This window comes from Eubalaena glacialis, chromosome 4, assembly GCF_028564815.1.
Source record: "Eubalaena glacialis isolate mEubGla1 chromosome 4, mEubGla1.1.hap2.+ XY, whole genome shotgun sequence".
Lineage (NCBI taxonomy): Eukaryota > Metazoa > Chordata > Mammalia > Artiodactyla > Balaenidae > Eubalaena > Eubalaena glacialis.
The window spans coordinates 57,933,736-57,953,837 of NC_083719.1; the positions used below are offsets into that span (position 1 = coordinate 57,933,736).

At 39.8% G+C, this 20,102-nt stretch overlaps 1 protein-coding gene across 7 annotated transcripts in view; it reads left to right on the forward strand.

Moving 5' to 3' along the window:
- Nucleotides 1–20,102, forward strand: part of ARHGEF28 (Rho guanine nucleotide exchange factor 28) — a 305,032-nt gene that overhangs the window by 106,031 nt on the left and 178,899 nt on the right. For 5 of the 7 annotated variants that reach the window (XM_061189357.1, XM_061189352.1, XM_061189354.1 and 2 more), the window contains 2 exons: nucleotides 13,975–14,122; nucleotides 16,636–16,929. In XM_061189357.1, the coding sequence (XP_061045340.1) occupies nucleotides 13,975–14,122; nucleotides 16,636–16,929 (442 nt within the window). The remainder of the gene's footprint in view (nucleotides 1–13,974; nucleotides 14,123–16,635; nucleotides 16,930–20,102) is intronic. The other 2 variants (XM_061189355.1, XM_061189358.1) reach the window with 1 other exon arrangement.

The following is a 20,102-nucleotide window of genomic DNA, read 5'->3' on the forward strand; positions in this document are numbered from 1 at the left end:
CCTCGGTTGCCTCATCTGTGAAATGAGGGTGATGGTTTCTACCTCAAAGGGTGGTTGTAAGGATTTCATGAGATAATTCACTTAGCATGGTGCCTGGTACATTCAAATGCACGGTACTATAAATTAAAACACAAAGGGATCCTGTGGTGGCCATTTTTATCCTTATGGGTTCCCAAGCAACCTCAGTGAATAAATCGGTAAATACTACTGTTTTCACATTGAATTTCCATGTCCAGGAGTGAGAAATTTCATACTCACTGTGAGTTAAAACAAAGTCTGACTCTTTTTCCTGAGATGACTTCAATAACATCTTTCTGGTGGGGGCTTGAACGATGGTGAAGTATCTGCACCTAGGCATCTGTCACAGTAAGGTTTGTAAAGCATATTAGGTTATATTTGTCCATTGAATGTTTATAGTTGGCCCTATGAAAAACCAGAAGTTTATATACCACAGAAGTTTGGGTTAGAGTTAGCAAATGATCAAAGCTGTTTCATGTTCAGGTTGAAAAGCCATTTGACCGTAAGTACTATTTGGTCATCTGAATTTGTAAATTGCTGATTGATAAATGCCAGCAGAGGGGTAAATGGGAGTTCTTTCTCTCTTCCTCCCATCCGTCCATCATCTGTCTGTAAGAAATGGAAGGAAGGACTGGGGTTTCAGGCCAGTACTTTCACAAGGGCCCTGGAATAACTGCCTACTTTCACACAATGGAAAGTGTCCATTTCTGACCTGTGGCCCCATCTTCTCAGTGGCACAGGGCTTTTGGGGCTGCTGCAGTCAGTGGTAAGCAGAGCTGAATAAGGGTGTTGTCTCCTGGGAAACTGGTGCATTTTCCTGCTGTTGGAAGAACCTCCAGGAGAGGGCAGAAAATGTCAATCGTTTCTTGCCCAGGTTCCTGCATTGGGCCTCTCTGGTTTCAACCCCCCTTGTCCCATCATGGTCTATTCCCAACAAAGCAGCCAGAGTGATCCTTTTAAAATGAAGTTCCGATCTTGTCACCTTTCTACCCTGAACTGTGCAACAGCTTCCCACTGCAGAGTTAACACCCAGGTCCTTACAGTGGCCTTTACTTACCCCTGACCTTGCCTCCCATTTCCCTCCTCTTCTGCTTCAGCCAGCAGGTTTCCTTGGTGTTTTCCAAACACTCCAGGCACATGTCACTTCAGGGCCTTTGCCCCTGCTGGTCCCTCAACCTGAAATGCTCTTTCACATCCGCAAGGCTCACTCTCTTACTCTGTTCAGGTCTCTATTAGAATATCCTACTACTGTCCTATCTAAAACATCTCTCTCTTTACCCCGCCTTATTTTTATTGGGTCTTCCTAATCGCTCACATATCAGGGGCTTAATTATTTGTTCATTGTGTCTGTCTCCCCACTAGAATGATAGGGTAGGTCAGCGATCCCCAACCCTTTTGGCACCAGGGACTGGTCTCATGGAAGACAGTTTTTCCACGGACAGGGGTGGGGGGATGGTTTTGGGATGATTCAAGCGCATTACATTTATTGTGCACTTTATTTCTGTTATTATTACAGTGTAATATATAATGCAATAATTATACAACTCACCATAATGCAGAATCAGTGGGCGCCCTGAGCTTGTTTTCACTTGCCACTCACTGATGGGGTTTTGATATGAGTCTGCAAGCAATTGATTTATTACGGTCTCTGTGCAGTCAGACCTCTCTGCTAATGATAATCTGTATTTGCAGCTGCTCCCCAGTGCCAGCATCACTGCCTCAGCTCCCCCTCAGATCATCAGGCATTAGATTCTCATAAGGAGCGTGCAGCCTAGATCCCTCGCATGTGCAGTTCACGGTAGGGTTCGCGATCCTATGAGAATCTAATGGCGCCATTGATCTGACAAGAGGTGGAGCTCAGGCGGTAATGCGAGCCATGGGGAGCGACTGTAAATACAGATGAAGCTTCGCTTGCTCACCCGCCACTCACCTCCTGCTGTGCGGCCCGGTTCAGGGGGGTTGGGGACCCCTGGGGTAGGTGATTTGTTTTAGCCACAGCACCTAGTTGACACTCAGTACATATCTGGAATGAAGGCCTGAATGTATGGGGAGACACAGGGGCTGGTTCTGGCTACCTGGTGGGTCATGGGCCAGTCTCTCATCTGTCTGTGTCTCGGGGGGTTGTGAGGTTCAAGTGGGGTAGCATGCACAAACGCCTTGTGAACAGTGAAGCACTAGGGAAATGGAAGGTATTATTCTGAACAAGATTAATTGCATGCTCAGCCTTTTCGGATTGGTTCTCTGTGTGTGTTGCTCCAAATGTTGCGCTGGTCCTGCCGCACTTGGTGCCGAGTAAGGAAGAGGGAGGAGACTCCAATTGACTTTTGGCTGAATGGTACCTCTGATGAAGCCAACATGGCAGTTCTGGATGTAGGTACTGTTTTTCACTGGCTAAGATCCCTGAACAGTTGACCTGAAGATTCAGAGAGAATCCTAAGTAAGGGGCAAAAAAGGACGAGGCCAGAAAAAGGGGCTCTTGCATTCTAAAGCATTGTCGATTCTAAGGGAGACTGGGAAAGCAATCTCTAAGTGTGTCCTCCCCTTCTCCCTACATTGTTGTACATGACATAGGAAAGATGGAATTACTAGAGTGGGGGTGTGGCAAGTAGTTGGATGTGAGTAGTTTGAAAACACACCCTCCCCCTCTTATGATGTGTCACAAAAATACACATTCTGTAGTGTTTCTTTTGCCCTTAGTTCTTGATTTTGATCAGATGAAATGTTCTTTGCAGGCGCCAAAATTTAGGTCCTTCCCTCCACCTCCCTTCTTTTTACAAAGGTGTTTCCAGATTGTAGTTCCTGGTAGGGTGGATATTTGTCTTTCTTCTGCTCATTTTCATTTATCTATTTTCTATCTTTCTTGCCCTTTTCAATTAAATGCCACGTCGCTTTGTTTTTCTAGCCATTTGTCCTCTTCCGTTGTCATCCCTCCTCAGCCTGCCGCTGCTGCTGTTTCTTCCTTTCCCTCCCCACTGAGCCCTCATCTTTTGAGTCTTTTTCTTTCCTCGCTTCCCATCCACTCTGTGGGAGCTGAGGCTGATCTTGGTCTCCGGATGCTCTTTCTTCATTGTCCTGCTTCTCTGGTTTCTGTGGCTTCATGCTTTCCATTCTGTGACTGAGCTGGCTTTTACCTGCATTTGTTCCAATTTGAGAAGGAAAAGAGTCAGGAGAAGAACAGCAGGCCCTGAGAGCGCTCTTTGGTTGAACAAAGGTGATGGGGGTCTAGGAAGAGAAGAGACAGGAGGATGGAGGGATATGGGTGTAGTGGGGGTAGGGGACGTCGGGAGAGTTTGCTCCTGATCCTAACTTGTTTCCATAAAGATTCTTCCCAGCCCTTCGGGGAGGAGTAGGATTCAGTTGGGGGTCAGAGGTTGTAGCTTGGAGCAGTGGGAAGAGGATTGGATGGAGGGTGAAGACAGGGGCTCTGGCCTGAGGTCTGCTGTGTGATGGGACCCAGAACAGGTCACCTGTTGTTGTGGGCCTTCAGTTTCCTCACTGGTGAAGTCAGGGTTTTGATCCAGATGAGTTTCTTTCAGCTGTATATTTTATAAATTTCTGAACCTCTGCTTCTTTTAGTGAGGATTCTCTGATTCTTTTATCTTGCATGGGTCATTACTCTGCAGAATCTTCCACGCTCTTATTTAAGAATGGCCTGTGTGTGTGTCTGTCTCTGTGTGTGTGCATGAGTGTGTGCCTGTGTGCATTGGGGATAGAGGTTAGAAGGGGTGTTCTGGCACAGCTGGCCAGATGAGAGGGGCAAAGGGCTCCTTTCCTTTGTGCCCTCATGAGAGGGATTTCCTGTGGAATGCAGGAGCTCTGTGGTCTACCCTGAAATAAGAATACAGGTGGCATATCACAGTTCTGTGTTTAGGAGAGATCAATTTATGGAGACTTAAGGTTCCTTGTATTCCTGGTAGTCTTGGTTTTGGTATGGTGTGTTCAGTCCTGTCAGCTGACCTACACTGACCTTCAGACACCACTTGGTTTGACATAAATCTGTAGACTTCAAATGTTAGAAATAACCATGTGAGATTACTGTCTGCATGGGTTCAACCTGAATATGAAATTGGGGAATCGTAGTGTTTACCGTGTTGTGAATGTAAAACTTGAGCTATGAAATATAAAATGAGCTAATAGAACTTTATTTTCCGAGATAGACTATATAGCGGAGAGTGTCCTAGAGTCAGAGGGGCCTTAGAGACCCTAAATAGAGGTGCTGAAACTTTTTTTTTTGAAGGAGAAATCTTTTTTTTTTCCCCCCACACAAAGTATTATGGAGAATGATGTATAAACTTGATACAAACTTTATCATAACTATATTTTTCAAATTTATTACATTTATTAATTCAATGAGAGCAATGACTTAGCCTAGCAGTTCAAGTCTTCTCCAGTGTATTAAATTTTGGTAGATAATACATTTAAGTGAATGCAATCTTTTTAGATGTAAGTATAATTGAAAACATATTTTCCAAAATGAAATTTGAAAGGAAAGTTTGTAAAGTCCCAACATTCCTCCATTAGAGCCTATGGTTCCCCTGATTTCAGTTTGAAGACCGCCAATGCAGAGAGTGAAAATAAACTAATCATCAATCCAAGGAGCTAGGAAATAAACCAAAGCAAAAGAATAAGGGAGAAATTAAACAAATCCCAAACACCACTTATCTAGACCTCCCATTTTTTTTATATTGAAGCTGTTAATGTAGAATTATATACATGGTGTCATAAATTCTAGACTTTCAAGTCTAGATAGTTAGCCCCATTCTCTTAGAATAAGCAAATAAGCAAAACAAAAACAAAAATCAAAGCCACCATCTCCTGGTAGTGCTTATTCCTCCTAAGCTGAAGTACTCCAAGTCATCTTTGGACATCTCTGATCCTTAGAAGGCTCTCACTGTGGAGCTGAACTCTGTGCCCTGTCCTTCCCTCCATTGTTTTATGCTTTCCCCTGGGGGCCTGCAGAACATGTGTAATCCCTTGTCTGCATGGCAGACCCTCAGATATTTGTGACAGTGACTGTTTAATCATGAGTCTTTTCTCCTTTGGCAAAACAGTCCCAGTTCCTTCAATTGTTCCTCATATGACAGCATGGTTTCTGTGTCCCTGCAGCATCCTTGTCACTTTCCTCTGAACATGTTGTCAGTTTTGTCTATATTTCTAATAAAGTATTCCATGGCCCAGGTATGTCTGAGAGGTATAGAGAAGAGCTGTACCGTAACCATTCTTAATGAACTTACTAGATTTTCTTCAATGTAGGGTTGAGCAGAATTAGCATTTTTGGGTGGCTGTCTCAGTGATAACTCACACTTAGTTGATTATTGACTGAAATCCCCACTGATATCCAACTATTAAACAGCGTTTTGCTTCATTCTTAATTTTTTCAGTTGATTATTTTGGAACCAAGTGCAAGACATTTATTCCTCAAGAAATATTGGGATAATGGAAGGGTAGAGATTATAGTTTAAGTATTCTTATATCCAACTCAGTATATTTCCTACTATGATCTACTTGAAGTATCAGTTTTTGTTTTCAGTTTCTAGGAGTTCTATGTTTTTATGGAATCTGTGAGTAAGTTAGTGATTTTAAAAGGAAGTAAGCTAAGCGACTTTTTAAAGCCTGCTTCTGGTCTTGTGAGGAATCTAGAGTCATTTACTGACCTTCGTCATGAATTGTTTTTCACTCAATTTAGCTGTGTTACAGAAACAAAGGCTATTTCAATTCTATAGTGGTGAATCATTTCACCAAATGTGAAGGTCGTCAAGAATTTTTTATGCTTGTGTCTGTGTTTAACTGAGTTTAATGCAGAGGTTTGGATAATGGATGCCTTTTTAATAAATATTACTGTATACATTTAATTTATGGTAATTATTCCTTTTGATTAGTAATCTTGGTAATTGTGTAATTCAGATGTTTTATATCCTTGTAAATTTTGTCTGCTTGTTCTATCAGCTATTGAGAGAGCCATGTTAAAGTTTCCCACTGTGATTATGGATTTGTCAATTTTTCTTTTATATATTTTGAAGCTATGTCTGTATTAGGTGCATACAGATTTAATACTGTATCATCTTGTTTAACTTACACTTTATGATGAAAAGTTCCTCTTTCTCTAGTAATATGTCTTGGTTTAAAAACGACTTTGATATTGTTTTGGCTATACTAGCTTTCTTTTGGTTAGTGTTGCATAGTGTATCTTTTTACTTAAACTTTCTGTGTTATTTTTAGTGTCTCTTGTAAGCAACATATAAGTATTGTAACTGTTCTTGAATTAAAAATCCATACCTAACTGTCTCAGTATTGTATTTGGATCAATTCGTCTGTTTATATTTAGTATAATTGCTGGTATAGTTGGATTTATATCTATCATATAACTCTCTATTTGACACATGTTTTACGTTCTTAATTTCTCCTGTCTTATGTTTTTGATTATTTATTTTCTATTTCATTTTTTACTCTATGACTTGTTAGCTATACATTCTTTTACTATTCTGTTAGTGGTTACTCTCAACATACAACATGTAGATTTGACATATTATAAATATAGTAAGTTATTACTTTTAACATTTTTCCAGAACTGTTAGATACTCTAATTCCACTTCCCTTTTATGTTACTGTAGTCAGACATTGTAGTTGTACAAATACTTTAAACTCCATGACATTTTAATTATTATTTTGTACGTTAGGTATTAATTATATTTACTCACTTCATTGTGCCTCACTGCCTCTTTTTTTTTTAATTTATAGTTCATAGTGTTTTTATTTATTTAATTTTATTTTTAAAAAATTTTATTTATTTTTGGCTGCGTTGGGTTTTCGTTGCTGTGCGTGGGCTTTCTCTAGTTGTGGCGAGCAGGGGCTACTCTTCGTTGCAGTGCATGGGCTTCTCATTGCAGTGGCTTCTCTTGTTGTGGAGCACAGCCTCTAGGTGTGTGGGCTTCAGTAGTTGTGGCACACGGGCTCAGTAGTTGTGGCTCACGGGCTCTAGAGTGCAGGCTCAGTAGTTGTGGCCCATGGGCTTAGTTGCTCCGCAGCATGTGGAATCTTCCCGGACCAGGGCTCGAACCCGTGTCCCCTGCATTGGCAGGCGGATTCTTAACCACTGCGCCATCAGGGAAGTCCCCTCACTGCCTCTTGTATTTTCATGTTTCTGTTTGAGATCATTTTACTTTTGCTTGAGTAAGTTCTTTTAGTAATTATTTTAGTGCTGGCCTGCTGGCAGTGAGTTCCCTCAGTATGTATCTTAAACATTTAATTTCAACTTCATTTTTAAGAATATTTTTGTTTGGTGTGGAATCTTAGGTCATCACTTACTTTCTTTCATTGTTTTGAAGATACCATTCCATTGTCTTCTAGCTTCTGTAACCTCTCAGAGTGGTTCTGCCCTTTCCAGAATTTTTATTATATTTTATTCTCATTTCCATAGTTTTCTGATGCTTTTAAGAATATTACTTTTAATTTTTCAGTCTTTATTTTCTTGTTATCAGCAGGAATGTTGGCCTGTTCTGCTCTATTTCATCCTGTCTGGGAAAAAAAGCCATTCCTACCCCAAAGGCTATTTCTGAAGAAACATCTTATATAAGTCTTTTAGCTCATTTTGGTTTACCTTCCTTAAAAAAAAGGACATTGTGATATTTTCCCCTGGATCTAACCAATTTATATTCAACTGAATTTTGTTGACTTAGATTTGGTTTGGATAATAAATTTTAATGATCTTTATATTTTACACTGTACGAAAGATGCTTTAAACATGCTTTAAATCAGCGGTTCTTAACCTTTTTGAATCATATGCTCCTTGTACCCTCCTAGGAGTCTCTGGTTAAAAGACAGACACTCTCCCCAGATGAATGCTTAAAACTGTGCATATATCTTCATGGGGATTAAGCAACATTTCTCCTACCTCCTATTCCCTCTCCACCCCACATCTACCCATGGGTTTCAGGATGAAAATCCTTGTATTCAGTACATAAAATAAATGTTGAGTTAAGTGTAAAGGTGTAGATAAGTCAGTTAATACCTGAGCACTTGCTGTTTGTACCATGACATGTTGGGAAGAAAAGTGTGCTGGGCCAGAAACAGGAAGATCTAGATTTGATTTGTGGCTTTGCCACACACTGGACCTAAGAGTAGTATCAGTGTTCTCATTTACAAAATAAAAATCATCATAATACTTCCCAGACATTATTGTGGGAATAAGATGAGAAAATACATGAGAAATCACTTTATATACTGTTCGTATAAAATAATATATGTATGTCTATAGATATGCATTTATATCTAATATGTGCACACAACATATAGGAAATAATTTTTGCGTTTTCAAACTTTGTTTTAAAGAAATGCTTGAGTTGAATACAGTAATTAGAAATAAAAAATTTTGTGCTCACAGCCCTTTCTTTGGAATTTTGCTTGAGGAATGTAAAGGTAGTATAACTTAGAGGGTGGGGCAGAAATCAAGAAGCCCAGTACTGTTCATCTGGCTCTGGGATCCTGTTAGTGCTGGTACTAACTAGTACCTGTACTTTTATTCACTTACCTATGACATGGGACAATGCATCTTTTTAAAATTTATTTTTTAAGGATCTTACAACATTCAACACACTGTGCTCTGCAGAGAAGTCTCTAGGTAGAATTACTAATTTTTTTTTTTTTGGTTACTATAAAGAGGTCAAGATTCCAATACTAAAAACAAAAAATCGAATTTGATAGTTCACTTAGAGTGCTATATTTATATTATGATAATGGTTTTAATGGCATGTATTAGGAAACATTGATTGTAATATTTAATGTCAATTAGCGTTTACCTTCATTGTACTTCTATCAAAAATCATCCCATATAAAGGCTGTGTAGAATACTAGAATACCTTAGAAAACAGAACAGTCTTACTGTCAGATGAAAAGGTGACAATTATCAATAAAAAGCATTTATTAAATTCCCATTTTTGTTTGTTACCACGAAAACTAGGGTTCATAACATTTTTTGAATCTTTGGATGCCTTTGAGAATGTGATGAAAATCATAAACCTTTCCTTAGAAAACTGGACACACATGCACATAAACAGTTTTGCTCATAATTTTTAGAGGTTCGCAGACCAACTGAGACCCATATGGACTCTTTCTGTGGCCACAGATTAAGAAACCTCACTATAAAAGGATGCACACTTTGTTCTCATTGTCATCATTTGAAACTATAGTGTTTGTTTACTGCCTGTCATGCCAGGTATTTTAGAAACTACATAGTTAAAGGTGGTTGTCCAGCAAATGACGCTGTTTTTAACAAAGTATACACAGATACATTGTCTATAGAGGGTGAGAGAGAAGAAAGGGGGAGAGGGAAGGAGAACATTAGTACAAGAATACTCAGTGATCAAGATAATACAGCCACCAGGTTATTCAGGGTATTAGAGAACTTGAATTAGAGACCATTGTAGATAAATGAAAAAATATTTAGAATATGCACATCAAGGTCACTGTCGATTTCCATTTTAAATGCCATTGGAAGAGGAGCTGGGAGAGTTGGATGAAATAGTTTATGGTGGCAAATACATTTAATACCTCTTTGGTTTCTTTGATGAGATCCATACATGATAACAGCGTTTCAGCAGAAGGTTTGATCTTTGAGAATTATTGATGAGTTCTACAAGTAGAATTTCTCTAGGGGGATGCTTGATGGTAAAAAATGTTGGTTTAATTTGCCTAATTTTTTTTGTTTGTGCTTATATTGAGAGATATTTAGTGTGATTATACTTCGTTAAGTTTTTCTACCTTACATTTGTTATTCCTGTTTTCCATGTTACCTGACCTTTAGTGGTTTTACAGGAGTATTTGGGTGCTTTTGATTTGGGCACAAGAAAGTAATAGGGGAAAGGGGATGATTTTGATGTTGCTCTCAATGGGTTCATTTGGGAAAGTGAAAATTTTGACCTGCCTATGGCAAAGGTGAACTTAGATGTAAATAGAAGAGGGAAGACTAGAATTCTTTATATCAAAATTTAATCAGGCCACTAACATTGCTGGCACCATTTAGTAATAGGCTTTGATAAAAATGGGCAATAAATTTCAGTGGCAGTGGAAAAAATATGAATTAAATCAATGAGGAACTGTTTATTATCTGTCAACTTAGGAAATAATAAAAAAGAAAGTTTTGGCAAAGTTGGAATGAAAATGATACATTTTTTAAAAAAATTTTAATTTGTCCTTATTTCTTTTTTTTAAAAAAATTATTTATTTATTTATGGCTGTGTTGGGTCTTCGTTTCTGTGCGAGGGCTTTCTCTAGTTGCGGCAAGCGGGGGCCACTCTTCATCGCGGTGCGCGGGCCTCTCATTATCGCGGCCTCTCTCTTGTTGCGGAGCACAGGCTCCAGACGCGCAGGCTCAGTAATTGTGGCTCACGGGCCTAGTTGCTCCGCGGCATGTGGGATCTTCCCAGACCAGGGCTCGAACCCGTGTCCCCTGCATTGGCAGGCAGATTCTCAACCACTGCGCCACCAGGGAAGCCCGAAAATGACACTCTTGACCAGCACAGGTGGTAATGAAAGTTGATACATTTTTGGAAAGCAGTCGTGACAATTGTGCCCATTCTTGGCCTCATTTCTGGAATTCTACTCTAAAAAAGTAATTTAAAGCATAAAAACAATACACATGAAAGTATTTATTGCAGTATTTTTAATAATATTAGCAAGCTAGAAATACCCTTAATGTACAACAATAGAGGAATGATTAAGTAAATTATGGAACATCAAACGTTTGATGGAATGCTATTAAAAATGGTGCCAAAAATTGTAACAACATGGAAAAATGCTTTTGATAGGCGAAAAGTACAACCATATGTGTATTTATGCCATGAGTATAACTATGTAATAATTAGCTGTGCATTGAACAAAGACTGGAAGGAAATAGGAAAAATAAAAAAAGGTTGATAAACTAGGGTGGTGTCAGTATAGATGAAATTTAGATATCTTTAATTGCTATCATTTTGTTCAAAAATGAAAAATTTAAGACAGTTTTCTAATTTTATGCACTTATGGGTTATGTTCAATATTGAATTAATTGAGAATTTAAATGTTTGGTGTGAAGAATGTTTTTGCTCCTAATGGATAGCTACTCTTCCAGAATGATTTATTGAGTAGTTCATTCTTTCCCCACTGATTGGAAATGCCACCTTTATTATTACATAATTTCCAAGGCAGGAAATTCTGCCATGGAATTCTGATGTTCTGATCCCTCCCCCCACAGCTCAAACATTATTCTCTCTCTCAAAACTTTTGTTTCTAGCCTTGTGTATTTATTCTTCCAGATGAACTTTACAGTAAGCTTGTTGAGTTTCATTTGACAAATTTAGTTTCAGTTTTAATTAGAGTATATTAAATCTACAGATTAATTTGGGAAGATAATTTTGCCTATTAAGCCTCTTATTGTTTCCAGAAGTTTCAGTGAAGTAGCTGAGTGTTGTTTTTTTTTTTTTTTTTTTAATTTGGAATATAGTGAATTGACAGAAAGGTTATAACACATCTGTTTTTTCTGCATAGAAGCAGAATGATTCTGATATTGATGCCAACATTCATTTATAAAAATTTATAGTTTTCAATTGCCTAAAGCAAAGTATGCAATTTAATCCAGATGGGGAAATGATGGCAACACACTGGAAATCTGTACATTGGAATTTATCTTTGTCATTAATAAAATTAGTGGCCTTTTGAGAAAATAGATTTTGAATGGCCACAGTGATTAGAAAGTCCTCAATCTTAGTCAAAAATTGTCACCTGTGCCTTATCATTTATGCTGTGCTTGTTCCTCAGCACATGATGAGAAGCTCATTCCTTCTGGTCTTCTTGGTAGCTTTATCTAGCTTTTTTGAATGAAAATGTTCTTGTTCATATTTCCTTTCCCTGTCTTTCTCTCCTGCCACTCCACTCCCCATCCCCTTCTATCTCATTGGGTCTCTTTGTTCGTTTCTGTATCATCCCCTCCCTCCTCCTCCCATAATATTCTTCACCATATCTTTCTGATCTCTCTGTGATTAGCAAATGAGAGCCCCTTTTTATTGCTGAATATTATTCTTAGTGCTAGGACTTCTGAGCATCTCTCTTTAATGGCCATGTCTTATTTCTGACCTGACTGTTATTTATCTTCTTTGACCAATATAAAGCTTGGTATGGTCTTGAAAGGGAGGCATAGTTGAATTAGAAAACTCTCCTGTTTGGAGTTGTATTGCATTGAAAAGGGCTGCAAACACTTTAATAAGTTGTAGTCCTGGTTCACCTAACCAAATAAAGTAGTAATATGATCGTTGTTTTGAATAGATACAGATTAGATAGCCTTGTGATCTGTGAAAAACTTTGATCTGTTTATACAATTTATTTTTTAGCATTACAAAAATGTATCACCAACAGGTCGGTTCAGATTTTGCCCGTGGATAATTAACAGTCTCTTTAGAAACCGGGAACATGACTAAAGCAAGCTGTTCTTCTGTTTTTAGGAAATGGAATTTCATCTAAGTTTCCTCTGTCTGTCATGTCAGACGTTTGTTATTGTTTTTTGCTTTTCAGATCCTCTTCCTGAACTTTTTTTTTTTTTAAGCTATTGTATGGTAGATTTTTCTTGGCATGTTACTTTCTATTGATTATGTGTTTGTTTGTGTGTGATTCAAGATGATGTTTTATGTGTGTGATGGATTGTAAACCACTAGGAAAACATAGCCTGTTTATTTTTAAAATTTTAGCTAGAACAACCATATAGTTACTGGAAAGAGGAGGTCCACACTGATTTTGTTTTTGGTCCTGATTGACCTACCTCTTGATATCCTAAGGAATACCATGCTAATTATCATCAAAGGCAAACAGATGTTAAGGAGACTGTGGAGGCTTTTCTGTGTTCACTTTTCTCTCCTGTCACGGGCTGAGGAACTCTCGAAGAGTGGGTTTGTTTTTGTTGGGCAAGCACACAAAAGCCCAGATGCTTCTCCACACTGGGCTGAGCTCTGGAGGCCCTCCAAAGTGGGTGACCCTTTCTACCTCCTGGTTTCCATTTTCCTGCCACTCCCACAAGCTGGGTGGTATGTACCTGCTCCCTGGAGGCCCCCTTTGTATTGCCTTTTTGTGGTTGAGGGGAGGGAGCATCCCGAATCCTTGAAGCCTTCCAGGCCCTAGACAATCTGGCAGGCTCATCCATCACTGCTGCCTTGGTTGTAGCACTGATTGAGTCGCCCCACACCGCCTCTGGATGATGATATACTGGGGAGCATTAGCCTGCTGCCCATTCATTCTTTCCTTCCTTCCTTCCTCAGAGTGTGCCTCAGTGACCCAGGCTGGCAGCTCCTCTCCTTGGGACCAGGATATTTAGCAGGGCTTTGTGCCAACCAGAAGCTTTCAAGAGAAAGTGTGAGGCCAGGCTAGATAAGAAAGAAGACAGAGAAATCCCTCAGAGAAGACAAACAACGGTGGGAAAGGGCACAGCAAGTGTTGGATCACATAGTGCTGTTTATTTAGCAATGTTTGTGAATATTTAATTAATGTTCTTACAAGCCACTGTGGTCCAGTACAGTGTAAGGACATGGCTAAGAATAGTTATTTTGAAGCTTTATACTATGGTGGTATCTCAGGTACAGGAAAAAATTAATACAAGCAATGATGTTCATCAGGTAGTAGGAATTCAAAGAAAGTAAAATACAGCAAAGTATCATAATTGCACATCTAGTAAATAAAAAAACTCTTTTGTATGCTCTAACTTCTTCAATTTGGAAAACAGAACAAACCAGCTCTGACACGCATACTTAAATAGATCAGGAAACATCGCCCTGTCGTCCAAAACATTGTTGTTAGGAAGAAGGATTCATGATATTTGGGCTCGCCCACATGAAATGAACATTACAAAGGACCCTGTTTTGTATCGGGGCCCTTTTTATTGTGCTTTCTTAGAGCCAGGACGAGGAAGCGTGATGATACCTTGACTTGTTCATTTTTCAGGGGCAGATGACGGTCTATGCGAAGTTTGGCAAAAATGTTTACCTTCCTAAAGATGCCGAGTTTTACTTCATTTATAACGGATCTCATCAGAGACACATCGTGATGGCAGAGCGCACGGAGGATAACGTTCTCCAATCCAGCGTTCCAGGTGAGGTGTCCTCTTTATTGTGCAATTGAAAAACCTGTCTGTGAGCATCTTCATGGTGCTCCAAGGTGGGATGGGTATGAGTGAGAGCGTATGTGTGTGCGAGAATGTGTCTTTGTGTTTGTGCGTTTGTGTGTGTGTGAGTGTGTGTGTATGTGGATGTAAGGAAGAACACTCACACTGGGTTGTCTCACGTCTGAGCCGCTTCCAGCTGTGTCTGCAGCTCCCTGAGCAGCCCAACTTAGACTTACCCTGCAGGTCGGGGGTGCCCTGTATGCAATCCCGTGGAGGAGACGCTCTGTCTTCGTATTGCTGCCTGCAGTCCCGGGGCCGTGGCCAGGGACAGCTCAGGCAGATCTGAGATACTTGACAGTGGTCTTCATTCTCTCTTCTTCATTCTCCTGTGGTCAGTCCAGCAGCCGCTCTCTGCTTTGCTCCTTTGGGTGGCAGGGGTTCCTTCCTTGGCAGCATGTCCATCCAGACGCTTCCCTGCTGGATCTCAGCTTCCAGAACTGTCTCTTCCCACCACCAAAATGTTCACATTCTGAAACCTTGTAATTCTCCCAGCTGTCTTCAAGTACCACGGTGACAGATGACAAATTAATGTATCGTGTTAATGTGTTGTCATGAAGTAAGAGCCCCTCCTCAGGTACAGTTGTTCTGTATTTTCATTGGCATGTGGGTTGTACATCTGAGACATCAAGCTGTAGACTAAAGGTGCAATTAAGATGCCATTACCTGCAGGAAAGGAGGGTTTGTGTTGTTTTTCTTGTTTGTTGATTGGTCGGTTTTAACTGTGGGTCTCTTAGGCCTTCTTAAATTGTATCATAGAGGGAAACTTCAATTTTTTAATAGGTAAGACTGGCCTCATTTTTAAAAGAAAAATGTTTCTAAGTGCTTCTGTAGTATATCTATTGCACGTGGGAAGAAGGAAGACAGGAAACATGCAAACACAGACATAGAGAATTGTAGTGATGTACAAAGGCCTTTCAGACCTACCTGGGTTTGGTCACTGAATCAATCTATTGTGCAATTTCTGGGACTTTGGACAATTTTAAGCACTTCTCTTTCAGGCCCAATAACTCCCATCCTCATAAGAAAAAAAAGTCAAACCACATTAATGGCACAGAGTTATACTGGCTGCTAGTCTCTTTTGCCTCTCCCTTTTGCTTTGGCATTTACATTGATGTTTTTGCTGCATTTAGCTTGGCCCTCTTTTCTTGGTTTTTCTCTTTTTTTTAATCAAGCCTCTTATAAGAGAAAGAATAAAAATAATAACTAAAGTACCACTCCTAGCATCAAAACTTTTGTCTTTTTCTTTACTTGCGTGTAGGGGTGAACCTCCTTCCCACTCCTTGTGTGTTACAGAAAATCTTTTTTGATTATATTGTGGCCTGCTTAGAAGGGAGGGTTCTTACCTTGATTTTAACAAACTCACTGCAGACAGTTCCAAATTTCTGAATCTTGCATTTTCCCAGATACAGCTTTGCCAGGGTACCTTTCTGAAGTATGTACAACAGTTTTCTGTAGTATATAGTGGACGTGTGTGGTCTGGGGGTAGGAGCTGCACTCTGTGCTGTACCATTGGACCACTTTAAAAAGGCAATGATGTGAAAATAGCAGTAGTTCTTGCCTGGTAAACCTGGGACGCTCTTATTCCTTGAAGCCTGGCAGCATAGCTTCTGGGGAAAAGCTTTGGAGGGTAAGGCAGAGCAAAGATGATTTGCACCCATTAGCCGTTTGCTTGGGGGCCAGTGGTGGCTGAATGTTAGCCCTTCTTCTGTCCAGCTATTAATATCATGATCACAGAGGTTTGGTGGTAGTAATTCCTGTACATTCTGCCAAGGACAACATAAAAACATACCTGGGTAGAAGTTCACCAACCTTGGTAAAATGGAAGAAGAGTGTAAGGAGGAGGGACGGGTAGCAGGATTAGGTGACCACCCAACAGAAGTATTAAGAACATCTACAAGACGGAGAAGCCATTCTCAGAAGTGGTGGTGGGCCAATGAACAGTATATATAATGTTTGTGTTGAGTAGTGTTTACCCACTCTACTCACGTTCAAAAGAACTCTGAGGAACTAGGGTAAACTTGTGTAACTTTGTGGTGCTACCTTATAAAACTATCACCTAAATAAATATATAAAAACGTATGACTCAGAAGGAAATGCCAGAACAGGAAAGGGCAAAGGCCTTTAAGACAACAAACTTGAATTTGATGGTTGGGTAGAAGTACAAGGTGAAGCTATGCCAAATAACAGTGGTAATGATAGAAAAGCAGCCCTGAAATGGTCAGAGCTCATAAAGGTCAGTTTGAAAATCAGGAGTCACTGGAAGAAGATGGGGTCAGTGTTAATTTGGACCCACAGGCTTGGCAGCATTTAAAGATAATTGGCCGCATTTCCTTTCTGCCTTGCTCTCCTGGAGCGTGTGGTATGCTCAGGCCAAAGCTTTGGACACTGGGAGAGCATTTTCTGCAGACTCTGGGTGAACTGTTCACTATCTTGTCATCCAGGCCACAGGCTTCAGGAGACGGTGACGGTGTCTGTGTGCCTCTGCTCGGAAGGTTACTCCCCGGTGACCATGGGCTCTGACTCCGTGACCTATGTGGACAATATGGCCTGCAGGCTGGCTCGCTTGCTGGTCACCCAAGCCGATCGCCTCACAGCCAGTAGCCACCAGACCTTGCTGACCCCATTTGCCCTGACGGCGGGAGCATTGCCTGATCTGGACGAGGAGCTCGTGCTGGCTCTGACCCATCTGGAGTTGCCTCTTGGGTGGACTGTCTTGGGAAATTCTTCACTTGAAGGTGGGTCCTTACCAGGAAATTAAGATGTCTCCTCTCTATGTCAAGTTCAAATGTACCTTACAATTTGTTGCCTGTTTGCCTGGGTGGGTTTTCCTGCCTACTTTTGACCTGAGCCTTGCACTGATCAATCTGGGATCCCTGACATTCTGAGCCACTCATCTCTGGGCTGGTTGATGCCACTCTGTTCCAGGGGGTGAAGAGCTTTTCCTCAAGGAGGGAAGGACTGTTTCTTTGTGGCAGGCTCTTGAGCCAGCTGCTTTGGGCTGTGGCTCCGCTTCCTTTGGCATGTTTTCTTGCTGTAAGAAGGGGATATTGGTGTCCTATTTCCAAATAGGTAGAGTCATTGAGCAAGGAAGAACATGCAGCCAACTCTGTGGAACACTGAGAAGAAATGTGGCCATGCAGGAAATGTAACCAATGCATTGAAATCTTTGAAAATGTCAGTGTCACTGACAGCATTCATATTTACTATATTTATACTAACTTTTGGAGTTACTTCTGGATGCCCCTTCTTTACTAAAAGACTAAATAGACTCTTAATATCATTAAATAGACTCTTAAAACCGTTTGGAATCTGTGTGAACAAAGATACAGATGTTGTATATAAGCTCATACTATGCATGAGGCTACACTGTTCAACAGGTACTACTTATGGTGATTACAAATAACATAATTTTATTGGAGATAGAACTATTGCTCTGTATTTTATTGGACACAATCATGTACTATTGCTGTTTTTCTGTATTCTTCCTATGACTTTAGCTTTGTGGTTGGATGATGCTGTTTTTAAGAGTTTCTGCTTCCTGATAAATTCTGGTTACAGGTTGGTTTAAAGTTGATCATGGATTAAGATTAAAGGAACTACTCTAGGTAAAAGGGGTATGATTTTTTTTTAAGCAGAATCAATCATAAGGTCATAAGCCACAATCAGAGAGGATCTCCATTTCTTTCCTTTATTAGGGTTATACTTAAACTCTCCTGGCACTTAAGGATGTTTCTTATTTCTTAAGACCTTGGATGAAAGAAGTCATCCGTGCCTGAATCCCATGTGCTGCACTTAGCTGTGTGGCAGCTGACTGATATGAATGAAGGGGTGGGCTTCCTGAGGGAGTGGATGGTGTCTCTTCTGCCCACCATTATCCCCAGGGACCTAGCGAAGAGCTTGGCACATAACAGGTGCTCAGGAAGTACTTGAATGAATGAGCGGTGTATCCTGAGACCTTTAAGGAGTTGCACATCCTAGATATTGCTATTGTAATTCTCCTGTATGTATAGGAGGAAAAAAATGTTTTCTGGCTAAGGAACTTTATTCATGTGTATATACACACATATATTCATATATTCATTGGTGTATATACACATGTGTATACATATATTCATGCATATGAGTGTATTATATATATATTTGTATGTATGTATCTATCTATATATATATTATATACTTTCTGGCTAAGGAACTTCATTTGCTTAAGCCTCCTGGCTTTTAAAACAAATTTCATCAATAATATTAGAGGGTATTTTATATTTTGGAAGGCAGACTCATTTTGACAAAGACATAAAGCTTTCATAATTTCTCACTAGTCACCGTGCTCAAAGACATAAGTAAAGAGCCTCAAAGCCTCATGGAGAGGCAGGTGCAGGTCAGCGAGGGGGCTACTTTCCTAGCACAGCAACTCTCTCAGCATAGCAGGTTGGACTCTGCAGTGGTTCAGTCTGTGCCTCTGCAAAATGATAAATTGTTGAAAGTTATGGAACTTCATAATTTCATATGAACAGCTTAAACTAAGAACCTTCAAAGTGGGATTCATGTTATCCACATGCTGTATTTATTTTTCATCCTAAAATTTAGAAATAAGATTTCATAATCTTCAGTCTGTACATTGACAGTAGTATATGCATACAATTTTCTGGGTTTGGGGCATATGTGCAATTATTTTTGTTGACAGAGATGCATAATCAGATAAGTTTGGAGAAAACTAGGCTAACCACCAAATTGCCAAGGGTTATCTTATTGCCATTTTCATTGATGTTTGGAGATGTGTTCTTGTTTTCCAAGCCTCCATCTGTCATGACCCTTTGGTTTATCCGTATCCTTATAACAGACAGATTTATGTCACCAAGATATATATTGTGTAGATGTATGTATTTTCATGAGAAAAATTGGAGCAGTTGCTTTACATGGTGAGACATTGTATTCTATTGGAAAGCAATTCTAGTGTAATACTCATTAAGATTATATGCCAAATCCTCGCCCAGTTGCTTCCTGTCTCTGAGATCATCTGGGCAAGTTATTTTTGTTCTGATGCCACGGTTTTAATTTCTAAAATGAGGCATAATAGTACCCACCTCATTGGCTTGTTGCGATGGTTGAATTAGTGTTTGGTGAAGCTTCTACAACAATGTCTGAACATACTGAGTTCTCAGTAAAAGTTGACTTTCATGTGTGTATGTGAATGAATTTCCATGTACAGAGAGTAGATTGTATGTACATATGTGGAAAACAAATTACAATTGGTCTGGGCAACTGAAGCTACAGGCAAAGGACAAAATCTTGGTATTGCAAACAATTCCTTGAAATTTCTAGTAAATTTCTAGACTTTCTCTAAGAAATGTTTGTAGTACTTGAGGTAACATTGCTTGCAGCCTGGACTTGTAATAGAACTTCTCTACAACATCAGTGTTCAGGGACAGGGTTAACACTCCTTTTTCTTTTCAGTCCTCTGATTAGATCAGTTCCATCCCCCTGTCTTCTAGTTTGCTGATCCTTTCTTCCACTTGATCTAGTTTGCTGTTGAATTCTTCTTTTGAATTTTTCATTTCAGGTATTGTATTCTCCGGCTCTGTGATTTCTGTTTGGTACTTTTTAACATTTTCTGTCTCTCTGTTGAAATTCTCACTTTGTTCATGTGTTGCCGTCCTGACCTCGGTGAGCATCTTTGTTATTTTGAACTCTCTATCAGATAAATCACTTATTTCCATTTCATTAAGATCAGTTTCTGGAGATTTATCTTGTTCTTTTGTTTGGAACTTATTCTGTTTCTCCATTTTCCTTGACTCTCTTTTGGTTTCTGTGCATCAGATAAAAGAGCCACCTCTCCCAGTCTTGACAGACTGGTCTTGTGTAGATGAACCTTGTCAGTCATCCCAGCCCAAGCTCCTGGTTGTCTCTTAAA